Genomic DNA, 14581 nt, shown 5'->3' on the forward strand with positions numbered 1-14581 from the left:
AGATCAGAGTCCAGAGCATCAGACAAAGCAGTAGCAATCACTAAACCACTGGATTATTTATTACACGTGTTTGGCTGTTCTCTCTCTCTCTCTCTCTCTGGCCCCACTTTTGTTCTCTCCATCTTTCTATCTGCTTTCCTCTCCCAAGGCGGAGGCGGTCGCTAAGCAACCTGCACAACACAGCAGTCCAGCTCTCCAGCTTGGCTCTCTGCCCCTGTGGTTTCAGACAATCAAACACAAGTGTGTGCGCGCATTCATACAGAATGTGTGTGTGTGTGTGGGGAAAGGTGAAAGCTATGAATAGTTTCCATCTCATAAGCGAAAGCCAATAGTCCCTTTAGCTTTTAAGAGCTGCCTCTTGACTCGAGCAGAGCGTCGTCTTGCATCCAATGGGGATTCATTACAGGGCAGCCAACTCTGAACCACTTTAAACAGAAAGGACAAAAACAAACCAGAGACCGTGTGAAGAGATATGCTTTTAATTCACTGCAGCTTGAATATAAACACCAGAAAGACACCTGCAGCAGACACAGCCATCCAGCTAGAGACGGATGTCACACGATCGAGGCCGACATGGTTCCTAGAGCTTCCTGGCAACGCAAATCTGTGTAGTATTGTTCAATAGCAGCTACACAATCATAGCCGCTATTGCTTGGCAACACATTTGAGTTCAAGGAGTGAAACCTGAATCAGCAGAAGCTTCAAAAGTGATTGATTCCTCAGCGTCACAGATACAAGGCTTTAGTTGGATCATGCTGTGCTTCCTCTGATCAACCTGTTAAAAGAACCGAAAGCAAAGCACACCCCACTGACCGCAACATCAGCCAAACCACTGCAGCACAATATTAATGCAATTATAGGTTTTGTGCTGCCACATCACCACTCACACGTACAAATGTAGAAAAATAATAATAGACCACCCACTACTAATTACATACGTTCACAGATTGCTATGAGGTTACAGTAATCAACTAGCTGCTTACAGAGTTATACATTCGAAAAATAAGAATGATCAAGGCTTTACAAAAATATACATTTGTGGGCACGCACAGAGCGACACAACACCTGGTGCGTCTTAACAGTTTAAAAAAAAAAGAAGGTAAAAACGGACGATCCCATCAGTTTACTAAAGCAAAGCTCAAGAACAAACGGCACTGACTGGACCTAAAGCAGGTCGGGGTCTCCGGGGCAGCGTTACAGCCACACACGTAAACAAACACGCCTAAAGACACGCGTCAGTAGACAGACACTGGGCGGCAGGTCAAGGCCCTCACAACGCTTCTAATTCAGGAAGCCTGAAAAAAAAAAACGTTTTTCCGCTAATTAAATAACTAAATTGAGAGATATCCAATACAATTCTTCTGCACTCCACATGTTGTCTCAACCGTTTAGCATTGATCAGTCTGGGCTTATAGCTCCAATTCATATTTACCAAACTGGCTTTACAACAGTGAAGTGTTCATACACAGAACCCAGTAAATCTGTTCTGCACTGACCCGTTAATTTGATCTCTGCAAGTGTGTCAGTAAATGTTATAAACTTGCAGATATGTTACGACTCAATTTCAGAAAGTTACTTGGACTGTAAATATTTACAGTAACCAGATGTTTAAAAATGATCCAGAAATGTTTCCCCCCCCCCAGGACTTCATGTTGCTGATGGCAAAAAGACTCATAATTAGCTTTATCCATGGAAAGCGCTCCCAAAATAAATATCACACGGCAGGTGTAACTCAATTTGTGTCAGCTGGCTGAGCGAGCAGAGCTTCAGGCCTCCACCACCTCAGTGCTCGGCTCTTGGCTCCCCTCAGCGGCGGCGGCGGGGCCGAGCGGCCCGGCCCACCACAGGCTCAGGGCGTTGTCCTGTCGGGTCTCCTGAGGCGACACCACAGCTTCACCTCCCTCGCCCTCAGAGGCAGAGTCGCCGTCACTCTCGCCGGGCGACGGGAACTGGCGTTGCCCGCTGGATGTTGCCAACAGTGGCATGAAGGGATGAATACTGTGGACGAGGAAGATGCAGGATGAGGAGGATAGGAGGAAACCAAAAGGAGGATGTGCAAATAAAATGCATTTTTGTAGGGATTCAAGAAAACTGATATTTCTGGTATTTTGCCCTGCAGTTCTGCACTTGTTATGCATTTAAAGTACATTTAAATGCAAACACCACGAGGAACTATGTGGTGCATTTCACAGTCCTAAAACAACTGAATTAATTGATGTCCACATTCCATACATAGTAATAGAACATTCACAGATGCATCATTTCTAATTGAGCAGCTGCTTCATCTCTTCTGCACAGAATGCAGAGCCGGGGCAGGAAGCTGTGTTATTGCTCTCCGTTCTCACAAAGCAGCGATGCTGCGGAGGAATATGAGAACTCAAAAGCTGAGGTTTCTTCTCTTATCTGAAATACTTCAGACGATTTGTTTAGCGTGAATGATAATTGGAGGACCAAAACAATAACAGCAACACAGCCACTGAACATGATTGATGGACCTACATTTGCTGATTGCTTACTTTCTGCCTCCTATACACAGTTGTCTGTTTGTATTGAAGTCCAATTATATTCCTGCCAACGCAGAAATGAACGTTATATTAAGAACCATGAACTGAAGAGATGTGTTGTGTTCCGTCTCTCCTCCTCTCTGTGTAGAACCGGGGGCAGGCTACATAAAACTAACATACTCTTCTATTACTATGTTTGACACAGCCTATTTAAAAAAGGTGCTAAACTCCAAATTCAGAGCATATCTCTGAGTGATGGATTGCCTCAACAGTGCTCTCAACATGCTGACGGCTGAGCACGAACAGTGCAAACAACGGAAACAGTGCTGAGTGTGCGGTAACTCCCGAATGAGCGCAGTGCAGAGGGACGGCAGTCAGCTCGCCAGTGAGGCGCACACACCGGCAGTCACATGCACGAACAGGCAAGCGTGTGTGTGTGTGTCCATTGCAAGTGTTGTATAGCGGGATGTCGACGTGAAACGTTTAAGTATGACAGGGCTAATTCATTTGAATTTAATACTACTACTACTGTTATAGATTAATGGGAAAACCAAACATCGTCTTGACATCGGTAAAGGCATCGGCTATTGGCGATTACGCTGAACCCCGAGATTATCATCCATCAGCACAACCCTACAGGATTCTTTTTATTATTATTATGATTCATCTTGAACAACTAATGCTAATGGAGCCTTTTACTGCTTTCATTCCAAGTACAGTTCTGAATATTAGTCAACTTTATGTGTCCCATCATATTGAACCTGAAACAGGAAGTACACAGTGGCGTTATGCTTCATCAGCCAATGGAAGAGGTCAGATGTATTACCTGATGCCGTTGGTGCAGTCCCAGTGGGCCTGGAACCTGAGCTGAGGTTGCAGTAGCTCCTCGTCACCATCAGGAGGAGCTGTCTGGGTGTCCCATACCGACACCACTCTCTCTGTGTCGCCACTTAGCAGGTACCTGCCCGACCTTTACACAACAACAACAACATCATGTGTACACAATCAACATGAAGTGCCAGACTTCTCGGCCATGTGAACGTTTGTGCAGGAAAACTAGATGAATGACAGGATGCTCCTACTAATACGTTATGTGGTCTTGAGGATCGCTCACGAACACATCACTGATTAGAGTTCTAGTTAGGGAAGTAAACTTACTGGTCCAGATCAAAGTAGATGCGTTGGTTGGTGGCCACGTTTCTCTTGAGTGAAAACACAACCTTGCCCGGCTCTCTTAGGTCCCAGCACAGGATCTCTGGATCCTACACACACAGACACACACACAAATACACACAATGTTCACAAGAGCATTTATTCCAGGGCTTCCAGTGGATATCACAGGTAATATTTTTTTAAATATTCAAACAAAAAGCCTGTGCTCCTGACCGCGTTGCTGAATTGTGGATGAATTCCTGGAAGAGGGACTTGCAAGCTACATAATAACTTAAGACTCTGGAACGCTTATCTAGTGCACATTCAATCTGAACAGGGTGACATACGGGAACAGGAGTGAATGGAAGGCACTGAATCACACAGAGGTTGATAGCTATGGAGTCTCCACATTGCAAGTTGTCAATAAATCATTCAGGACAATTTGTGCGACGTCATACCTGGAGAAGCCTCCAGGCGGTGTCAACAGAGCAGAGTCGGGCACTATTACCCTCAGGTCGCCGGTCGGCATGCTGCTGTATGCCAAGTGTGCGTGTGTGCTTGTGCTCACCTTGCGCCCGCCGGTGTACAGGTAGTTGCCGTCGGGGGAGAAGAGCAGATGGGTGAGGCCTCCGTGGTGGCGGGTCGGCAGCAGAGCCAGCAGGGAGCCGTCTTGGCAGGAGTAGAGGCCGGCGCAGCGGGAGTAAGAGCCACAGGCGTAAACAGACTGGCAGGGGCTGAAGCCAAAGCAGGAGATGATGCCACTTTGGCCCTGCTTCTTCACTGCAGTGTGAGGGCAACAGAGGGACATTTGGCAGGTCAGTCTTTTTAAACAGGTTCACAAGAAGACACAGCTCCCCAACGCTTGCACTCAAAGTTGACTCTTGAAAAACGGCTTTTAGTTTTTCTTCACAAAGTGGCCGAGGCGAGCGTCTGGCACAGTCCTCACGTGTATTGTTTATCAATACATTTCTGCAGTTATTAATTATGAGGCCAAACCGATGGAGCCAACAACAATAATCTACCAGAGCAAGATGGTGAGTTGGCAGCAAAGTTCAGAGTGAGCTTTGCTCACTACTTAAAAAAACCTGATTCCAGGTGTTTTGCATCTGTTATCAGGTTTGTTTGTTGCCATCTGAAAAGAAACTTTATGCAATCAATTATGAAGATAAATCGTGAAGGACATGAAGACTCAAACTTTTGCTTTGGAAAATAAAACTGTAAATAAATAAATCTGTTGACATTTTCAAGGATGATTTTGGTGGTTTACAATACTTCAGCCCGTTAACTACACGGCAGACACCGGTTCAGTTCACAAAAGACTGCCAGCGAGCTGAAGCTTGTTTGAAGTGTGTGACAGAGATTAGGAAGTCCTCACAGTAAACATTTAGTTCTCTTTATTTCTTGTCAGAGGCGCATAATAAAAACTGTCCTTGTTGATTTGTTCAAGGAGACTCTAGCCCGTTAGATGTGACAGCCAGCTGTCAAACAACAAACTTTTTCAATACAACAAAACAACAGACATCACATTCTCTATTTTTTCGCATCGACGCCGCTTACTCATTGTTTGTCTTGTGGGTTTGTTTCTCGGCGATGTTAGCTGGCGAACGCAAATCTTTTGATTTGATTTATTCTTCACTCTCAAAGTAAGCGCCCTTGAACAACAGCGAGACTTTTCAAAACAGTCCCTGCCTTTAAATCAATACATAACGCGAGAGCCCAGAATACATCAAACTGGTTTAAATGGCTATTAACGTTTGATGGAAAGCAACCACAATTAACATATCAGTAAGATTTAACCCTGTTCTGTGACGTCTACATGTCATTTGCGGTCAATAGCTAAATCGTGTGATGCTTGAAGCGCTTGATAACCGACCTACGGTGGGACGCTCCTCGCAGTCTCGTCCAGGACGGTCGGTGTAGAAGACCCTGACCATTTTGTCGAAGCCGCAGTAGAGCTGCGTTCCGTCGGGCGAGAAGCAGAGGGAGTGGGCTGCCGTCAGCTCGTCCAGGTGATTGTAGGGTCGGAAACTGGCTCGCACCTCCCCATAGAACGCGTCCCACACGTGGACTGGGTTGTCTCGGCTGCTGCTGGCGAGACTGCGGAAGAGGAGCGAGAGTGAGTGAGTTATTAAGACGCGTTGGAAAGGGACTCAAAGACAGGCAGGGAATAGAGAGTGATTGACGCAGGAAGATATTTTACGAGCAGTGAAGGAACACGGTGACACATCAGTATTTGACTATAAAAGTAACTACTGGTATCACATAGAGTTTTACAATCGTCTCACAGGATACAAACCAGATTCAAATGAAAGAAGCTGCTGAGATTCTTTCGAAACATACATTATTTATGACCACAAAACATCTTGTTTGACTCATTTTCTAACCTCTACTGCACCGCCTCCACCTGAATGTATCAATGCATCAAAACAGATACACAGCATTGTGCTACGGCTCATTATGGAGACAAGACCACAGCCCATTCTTATTGATTCAAATCGGGGCCAAAGAGTGAGCCGTGCCTTTTTAACTCTAATTACTGGGCGCTGAACAAATGCCGAGGCATCGCTGCGGCTCAATTAGACAAAGGAAATTAGCCCCTACCACTGCTGCCGAGTTCCGTTATGGCCCCTCTGCGCCGCAGCTTTATTCCAGAGCAGGGAAATGCCCAATTATAATGCTAGACTGCTGCTAGCTTGGAGCAATGCCTAGAACTCAGTGCAACTTAACCGAGCCATAACAGGGGCCCTTATTCCCTCTCTACAGGAGGGGCATCAACAACACACGGCTTTTGGCAGACAGAAGTTCAAGAGCGCAGGGGGAGAAACAAAATGGGAGATGTGAAAAGAGGGCGATGGGAGGGGGAGGGGGGGGGGGGGAGACAGAAAAGGCCCTCGAAAAAACAGGTTTGCTTTAAATCTTCCACTAATCACAACCACAACCTTTGATCTGCTTTGCTTGGCCCTTAACAATCCACTCGGAGCTTGTCCGACCACCTAGCCGCGCCCTGCAGGAGCTCCCCTGTGATACGTGGCAGTGATCTGAAGAAGATGGAGAATATCGTCTGTCAGCTCCAGCTGGCTCTCCTCAGCCTCGTGACAGGCAGGCCTTTGGCAGATATACACACACAGGCCTCTCAAGCGGTTCATTGTCCACATGAGTCGTTTGTCGATGATTTCGCTGTTTACACAACTCTCATCTTTGGACATACAGCTCCTGACCCCCCCCCCCCCCCCCCCTCCTATTACACAGTGAAGGCTGTCTGGTGTAGGGGTGGCATGGTGCCAAAGCTGGGCCCTGATCAGGGGGATCCTTCGGAGGGTGGAGGCACTAACTGGAGGACGATGGGAGGTGGGGGCAGAGGGGTATACACAGTAAAAACCGTTAGCAACTTGACCTCAGCTTGTTAGCACTGCCCTACCTCTCTCAACACGGACGGCATGCAATCTCCACGGTGATGGCAGGGCGTTACTGATGTGTGCTGTGTTCAACAGCGCACGCACAGACACGCCGTGATGTCACAATTACCACTTTTCAAAACGCCTGCTAGAGCTCGCGCCTGCACACACACACGCACACACACGGCAGAAAAGAAAAAACAAGATGAAAAGAGATGCTTCAAGTCAGAGAATCACGAGGCCCTTTAGGTGTTTAGGACCCGGGAGAGCTGTTAGTGGGCTGAATCATGCTGAAAAGCACCGTGGGCCTCAAACAGCCGAGCGCATTGGCGGCGGAGGCAGAGGCAGACAACACGAAGGCCAAATCTTCACTCATAATGAGAGACATCAGAACGCTTTTACAGCCATCTCCACGCTGGCAGCCGGCTCCCACAACGAGCGTAAATACCACGGAGGATGAGTCACAAAGCATACAACAATATCCTGTGTGTTCGGATAGTCTATGAGACAGGCTCAAGCGAACCGGAGAAACAAACACACGGCGTCCGACTCGAACCGTCCAAGATCTAGATTAAAAACACCAATCACTGACTGACACCGGCCTCGATAAACATCGGGCCTTTTCTGTGTATCCATCCTTCACCATCTGACAGGTCGACCTTTGAAGTGAACTTTAAATGTCTCATCAATCCAGCTGCTAAGAGCGGGAGCATCAGGGCACGCTCTGGCAGAGCTCTAGTTGAACTCACAAGCATGTGTCCGCGTCCAGAGAGCTCATCTTGGGGTACCAGCAGTAGTCGTAGATGGTGTCTCCCTCTGCCATCCTCAGCACCGGACTCTGCCACAGAATGAAAGAAAGGAAAGAAAACCATCAGGAACGTAAAGACTGAAACACACACAGTGTAAACAAATTGTGAAGACTGATGGGCTCCAACAGTTCTGATGCTTTTCACCGGCTTTTCCTCGTAGAAACATTCAAAAGCCAGCGGCAGCATGTGGGAAATAAAGCAATAAAAGCTCAGTTTTCTGCCCCTTTTAACAAGTGGTGAGAGATCTCTGTAGTGGGGGAAATGGATTATATTTCAATTATTTTTGTTCAGTGATCCAAATCTACCAGCCTGTAATACAATTAAGAGACTGGCTCGCCACTTCACATTTCCTAAAACCTAAAGGACAGAATGTCCTATTCCGTTAGATCTGAAGTGATCTTCTTAAACGGCTGCCTTACGTTGCTTTACAGGAGTTTATTGTGACACAACACACGACAGGTTGACGACCTCTCGACTGGAAATGTCTAAAAATGTGTACCGTTTAAAAGAAACGTGATTAAAGAACTTCTACAGTGGTGCAGAACAGGGAAGTCCCGATAACAGAAATGAGTCAAAACCAAGACCTTCTTAGATTCTCGATACTCAATTTCATTCCACAGTAAATAAAATCTGTATTAAAATATATTTTAGAATGCAAGTGGATATAAATATGTTAAGAAGTTAAATATGTCATCGTTCCCTCTCTCATATTTATGTCACATTGCTATTAACTAAATTTCAGTCACACTAACGATATGTGAATTTTCATTGATGTACTGTGGTCAGTACAACTAAGTAAGTATGCTGTGTTCTCTGTGTGTTTGTTAAATAACTAAACTTTGAGGTTTGGATTGATAATGTGGAACATATAAGTTTGGATCCAACGACCCATCCCAACCGTAACCATTCAAGCTCAATGACCGACCTCAAGCCTTTCGGTCAGGAGTTTGGCAACCTTTCCTTACCTTCTCGACACGACCGAGATAAAGGCTCATCCAACGAATGAGCAAAGAGCGTACTAGAGGAAGCGTTTCAATTTTATTTCTAAATGTTGGTTAATTCAAGGTAAAACCTTTCGTAATTATAATGTAATTTAAAAAAAGTGCAAAATCCGTGATTGGGAGCACTTTGATTGCCTATCAACGGCTCTCAACATGTCGATGGTGAGCCGGTGGCTCATAGCTAACGGTGCTAACGGCGCAAACTACGGGGAAAGTTCAGACAGAGCTGACAGTGTTTACCTGAGGGTGGGTGCTACGACACTGTCGGCAGTGCGAGCCAACCTTTATTTTATACTTTCCTTGCATCCACACAAGCATTCAGCGATCCGTGTGCTCACCATCTCAGGGAGCGAGTCCCAGTTGTAGCTGTAAATCTCTGGAGGGAGGTTGTACACACGGAGCACATTGTCTGCACTGTTGGTCAGGATGCAGGAACCATCAGGAGCCCTAGTTTAGAAAAGTAGGAATGATGAGAAAAAGATGATGTGAACTGAGAACATGCACACAGGTGTGTTTTATGTTACTGTAGCATACATTTCAATTGTACTCGATTGACATATTGATTTGATCTTGGCCATGAGATTAAGACTGTTACTAGTGGCCTCACGTCTGCACTATTGTTCCCACTATAGCCTGAGAATGACAAACAGGGTGAAAGTCTTTTCCCAGCACTAATATCTGCTCCTGGACACAATATTAGAGATGCACTAATTGTAATTTTCTTGGCCGATTCTGATTTCCGTAATTTTAAAAACCTGAACTGTGGATTCAGATTTTCTTTCTAAGAACTATACTTGACAGCAACGCTCCAGACTCACGTCTTTTCACCACTGTCCCGAAAAAATGATTTTAACCTTGCTGAGGTCAGCGTAGAAAGAATTCTAAATGTGATCATCTTACTTTGGTTTTGGTTTTCTATCGTGGTTATTTGAAACTTTATGTCTTTGTCACTCAAACTAAACTTCAACATCACGGACATGTGCGCGCGTCTGACTTTACCGTCTGTGTGTCAATGTGAAACAATCATGCGATGGCATCTGCATGTCACTGGTCGTGGCCGAACCTTTGCTGATCGATCGGTGCATCTCTCCACAAAATGTACGAATGTAATGATCTCATTTTTTACAGTAATCATACAAATGATAAATTCTATTATGACGGCGAACACGTTTTTTTACTTAGCACCTTCTAAACCTAGTCCACATGGTAGGTGTCATGTTAATTCTAGAAGAGATTACCATTTGCAGCCTTTGAGGTAATTCTCTGGAAAGTTGGAGTACTCAGTCCAGGAACCAGTCAGCATCTGGGGGTTCTCTGTAAAATCTAGGCCAAGGCTGGAGGCAAGACAGAGAGAAAGGCAACTCTTCAGTGAATGAGTTTAACAGACAGGAACGGGAACATCACACAACAAACGGAAAGATTACATTTTCCATCTTACTAATGCCAAGGGCAGGAAGTTACCAGAATGAATGCAACCACAACCGTGACTCGTAGCTCTGCTCAGAATTATTTTAGTTCAGTTAAATAGTATTCCTCGCCCGGGACGAAACTGTTGCAGTATATAAAAACACGGTTTCAAATTGCACAAAACGAATCTAGCAGACAGTGTCACCACACAGTGGAGAGGGTTGTTAATTACATTTCACACATCTACAGGTTTATGCCACCATTTTCTGTCCCATTAAATCCTCTCTAAATGTTGCTATTGGGATGACTGGCAGTGGTAAATATTATACATTATTTATCAGTTGATGCTGCGGTGCATTTTGATGCCACACTTCAACATCAGTGCCATCATAAAAAGCACAGAGGAAGCAGGCTAACACCTTACACATGTCCTAATCGCTGCGACTGTGCAATTATCGTAATATTCCGATAAGAACAAGTCGCTCGCTCGCCATTTCCTGCCTGGCTTTGGCTGAGGAAACTGAAAACAGGGTGTAGTAGCTTATAGATTGACAGTGTTCTTTACATGTTTTACTTGTTTGAAGGCCCACAACAGGAACCTTTTCTCATTATTGTAAATATGGTTGATGGTATCAATGTGAATACAACTTTATTCCATTTTTCTGAAACTTGACTTTTCTTTGGTAGAAAGTCTGGTAAGTAAACTGTTTTGATATTACGTTATCAGTTTACATTATATTGATAGAATATATCAGTATACGGTGAAAACCTATTTCAGAAACATGTTCAACACATCTTCATAAACACTACATAACACCTCCAACCCCCACAAATTCCTCCTTTAAATAGCTCACATGTTGGTGTATCTGCTCTGCTGCAGCTTTAGCCGTAGTTACGTGGAAAGAGAGGCTAAAAATAACTGACTTCTTCCTCCACTCACCGCTGCCCTTCACTGGGGCTGTCTGCAGATCCGTTATCGTCGAGCTCCTCCTCTGGCTTCGTCTCTCCTTCTTCCAAGGGGGCATCATGCCCTCCATTTCCATTCTGATGGCACTCTTCTTCTTCACCTCCGCCGCTCACGGGCGCCTCTTCCCCTACGTCCTCACGCTGCGGTGGATCTCCTATTCCTAGCATCAGAGGGTTAACTCATTTATCTCCCAGATAAACCTGAATCACAATCTCTGACAGGCATTAAAAATCTTAAATTGAATGAATGCATGTTTATCCCTTTCTTATGTGCAGCTGCATATACTCTACTTTGTGCTGGTGGGGCTGGATCTTCCTGCAGCAGGCCAGTCTGTGCCGGTGTTTCTCCATGCACATCGACAGGCTTTGCAACCTGCTCCAGTCCCGGTTCCTCCTCGCTTATTCTGGGCCGCTTGGCAGACGAAGGTGGCCCGTCCTCTGAGGTCACCTCTCCCTCTAAGCGGTCACCTTCGGGCAAAGCTGGTGCCTGATGAGGGGGCTCGCCATCCGCTTCTGCGTCCTGCCCTGCGCCTGTCACTCCACCGCTTTCACCACTTTCAGCCGAGTCAGACATCTCTCCTTTATTTCTCAAGCTCTCCCGTCAAGTCCTCCACCTGGCCACCTCCAAATTGCCTCGAGTCCGGTGGTTGGCTGTCAGACGTGGGTGAGGTAAGTGCTACTAGGATAGTGCTTCTTCCTGCAGTGTGGGTGTTTGAGTCTGCTGGGGGTCGAGGACATCACAGCACCGACTAGCCTAGAAAACAGAGGGGGGAAAGGGGGGGGGGTGAGGACAATAACAAGCAGATGGAGAGCACATAAAACAATGCAGAATATGAGAGCTGTTTGCAAAAGCCCAAACACATCCGTCTATTAAGAGACGTGAACGTGACGTTTCTTGAGAGGAATAAATAACGGGCTCGTGCAAACAATCAACTGACACCTGTGGCTATTCGTGACGTGCAAACCACTGTAGACTAGCATTAATGGTCATTTTTGCTAAGTTCACGCTCGCGAGGAATTGAATCACAAACCCGTACACGCCCTGCTCCTATCATTATAACTTCAATTAAGTTGGCAAATAAGGCAATATGTTATTAAGAGTCAGTCCATAACAGAAACACGGCAACCACCTCACGTTAGCTCACGGTAGCGTTAGCCTATGCTAGCGGTCTGATGCTACTTACCTGTGTTGCGGCCTGCTCGTAGTTTGGCTTGACACACTTCTCTCGTCGATGGTGAAAACGGTTCACAGCAAGCCGGAGACTAAGAATGATTCACAGAGATATTCGACGACGTTCTTCTTCGGGACTTGGAGTGCTTTTATTCATCCGTTCATTGCGAGAAGTTGTAAACACTGTGGGCAGCCATGTGTTTCAAAATATCGCGAGAGTTGCGCTGATGACGGTATCGCGCTCGTGTGTTGCTCACAGTTCATAAGCACAATTATGTGACCGTTTACTCTTTTACAGACAGACACACACACACACACGGTAATAAATAATAGTCCAGTCACTGCTAAATGCTATTTATTTCGTATTTATTTTGTTCTTCAAACAAACAAACAAAAAGCCAAACTATTTACACATCTTTCAGTTGTTCTTTTCCTAAACAGTTTCATTACAAGTATGCTGTTCTTTTAACAACATTCAAAGACTTATTAGGCAAAGGAGCTGAGCTGACAGGGATACAAGTTACATCATTTAGGAGAATATTGTTGGACCTACAGTTGCCAGAGCTAAAAGAAACCAGAGGACTTCATGCCGTTAGTGGACAGGCCGTGACGGGCTTCTAAGACTGAAGCAAACATCCAGGGCGTTTATCTAATCATAAAAGTATGTGTAGTGCAGTAAAACTAACTGCAAACAACCTTGTTTTAATTTGTTTTTAAGACTGACTGACCAACTAACACCACGCAATATCAGCTTTTAAAAATGTCAAACAGGTATTTTTAAAGATATTCACCAATAAGAGACTTGATAGTATATTCATGGTTTTGGCAACTGATCACAACAACATTAAATCTCGTAACTTTTTAGCACACTTCAACAGTTATGACATAGTTAGCTGTATCTGGCATCTATCCACCAAAACCTCAGCTAAACAAATGCACAAGTGTATTACCAGTCTACGCTGAAGATATTCATTGAATATCAGTTGTCCTTTGGATTAAAAACTGCATATGGTTTCGATAGATACAAAAAAACTGGTTGACTAAAAGCATTCATCTCTCAAATCCAATTACATATACAAACGTGGAACAAGACACCTTCCAAATATTCAGGACATAGAATTTCCTTTAAGATAACACACAACTGACCGGTCAATTCCTCATCTATTCAGTGCTACCAGAAATGTTTAGCAGGCAGCGGCACTGCCCGGTGCACCGACAAAGCTGCAGCAATCTTGGCCAAAGTTGTGACCCACCTCAAGGTTTAGCGTCACAGCCCACAAATATTACAAATCATGCACGCTTGCTCTTACAATCATGCTTCCTACAAGCCTGAACGGACACCTCAAAACTGTAAAAAGTACAGAGTTGCTTCCAAGACATTTTAAGTCCTCCCGGAGTGTAAAACAACAACCAAAAAGCCCCAACTGGTATCTGGATGTGAGGAGGACCCGTCACTCTGGTTTTAGTTCAGCCTGGAGCGGTATATCTCACACAGCAACGAGTCTGTGCTTTAAGTCAAATGTGTGCATCCCACCCCGTCAGCTCAGCTCCAGACAGACTCCGGCCCCTTTGTTAAGCCTGCACCGTCAGCAATAATCTAAACAGGAAATCCGAACAAAACCACTCTTCCTTTACAGGAAACCAAAAGGGCAACAAAAGCTAAGCAGCAAAATCAGATTAATCAAAAGACCGCTTGCTGCTCTAATTTGTAGCTAAACAGTAACTTCCGCGGTGATCAGACGTACATGTAGCAAATGAATACAGAACAGACCGTCCTGTCTGCAAACAGTAAACAGACTTGTAGAAAGCTCCCATCTTTCTTTCACTTTAGAGGACAGTTAAGGAGGTGGTTTCCAACTTAAATTAATCATTTAGAGAACACTTTCAGTTCGCCGTTCAGGACTGAACTATACAATTTAAGGCATGTTTAACAGAGAAATAAAGCAAAAACCACTATGAGAGAAAAAAAAATCAAAAACACAAACATTTACATTATTTACAAAGCTCAGCGCTTATATTGCTGAGCGATGTGTGTGTGCGTGTGTGTGTGTGTGTGATTTGATATTGATGCAGCTCCGTTGTGTATATGCAGACGTGGTTCCAGAGGAGAGCCACTGTCACTGAGTGTACGTGTGCATGTAGTGTGTCTGCAACCCCTTTGACCTCTCGGACCTAT

General features: G+C 45.1%; 1 protein-coding gene across 1 annotated transcript; it reads right to left on the minus strand.

The window, feature by feature from the left end:
- Positions 1 to 469: 469 nt before the first annotated feature.
- wrap53 (WD repeat containing, antisense to TP53) lies at positions 470 to 12601 on the minus strand. Its single transcript, XM_079185155.1, has 11 exons — positions 12419 to 12601; positions 11526 to 11988; positions 11209 to 11395; positions 10100 to 10195; positions 9200 to 9308; positions 7801 to 7889; positions 5530 to 5753; positions 4225 to 4436; positions 3663 to 3766; positions 3331 to 3474; positions 470 to 1998 (listed from the first exon to the last, which is right to left on the minus strand). Exons 2-11 carry the CDS (start codon positions 11806 to 11808, stop codon positions 1767 to 1769), a joined length of 1680 nt encoding a protein of 559 aa, XP_079041281.1. The 5' UTR covers positions 11809 to 11988; positions 12419 to 12601; the 3' UTR covers positions 470 to 1766.
- Between the last annotated feature and the right edge of the window lie 1980 nt (positions 12602 to 14581).

This window comes from Pholis gunnellus (genome assembly GCF_910591455.1).
Source record: "Pholis gunnellus genome assembly, chromosome: 23".
NCBI lineage: Eukaryota > Metazoa > Chordata > Actinopteri > Perciformes > Pholidae > Pholis > Pholis gunnellus.

Excerpts from the sequence above, each read along its gene's own strand:
- wrap53 (XM_079185155.1), bottom strand. The coding sequence starts at position 11,808 with ATGTCTGACTCGGCTGAAAGTGGTGAAAGCGGTGGAGTGACAGGCGCA. Across the intron at positions 4,437-5,529 it reads CGAGGAGCGTCCCACCGTAG|TGAAGAAGCAGGGCCAAAGT; the intron begins GTCGGTTATCAA and ends CTCACACTGCAG. Across the intron at positions 1,999-3,330 it reads GACTGCACCAACGGCATCAG|TATTCATCCCTTCATGCCAC; the intron begins GTAATACATCTG and ends CCTCGTCCACAG.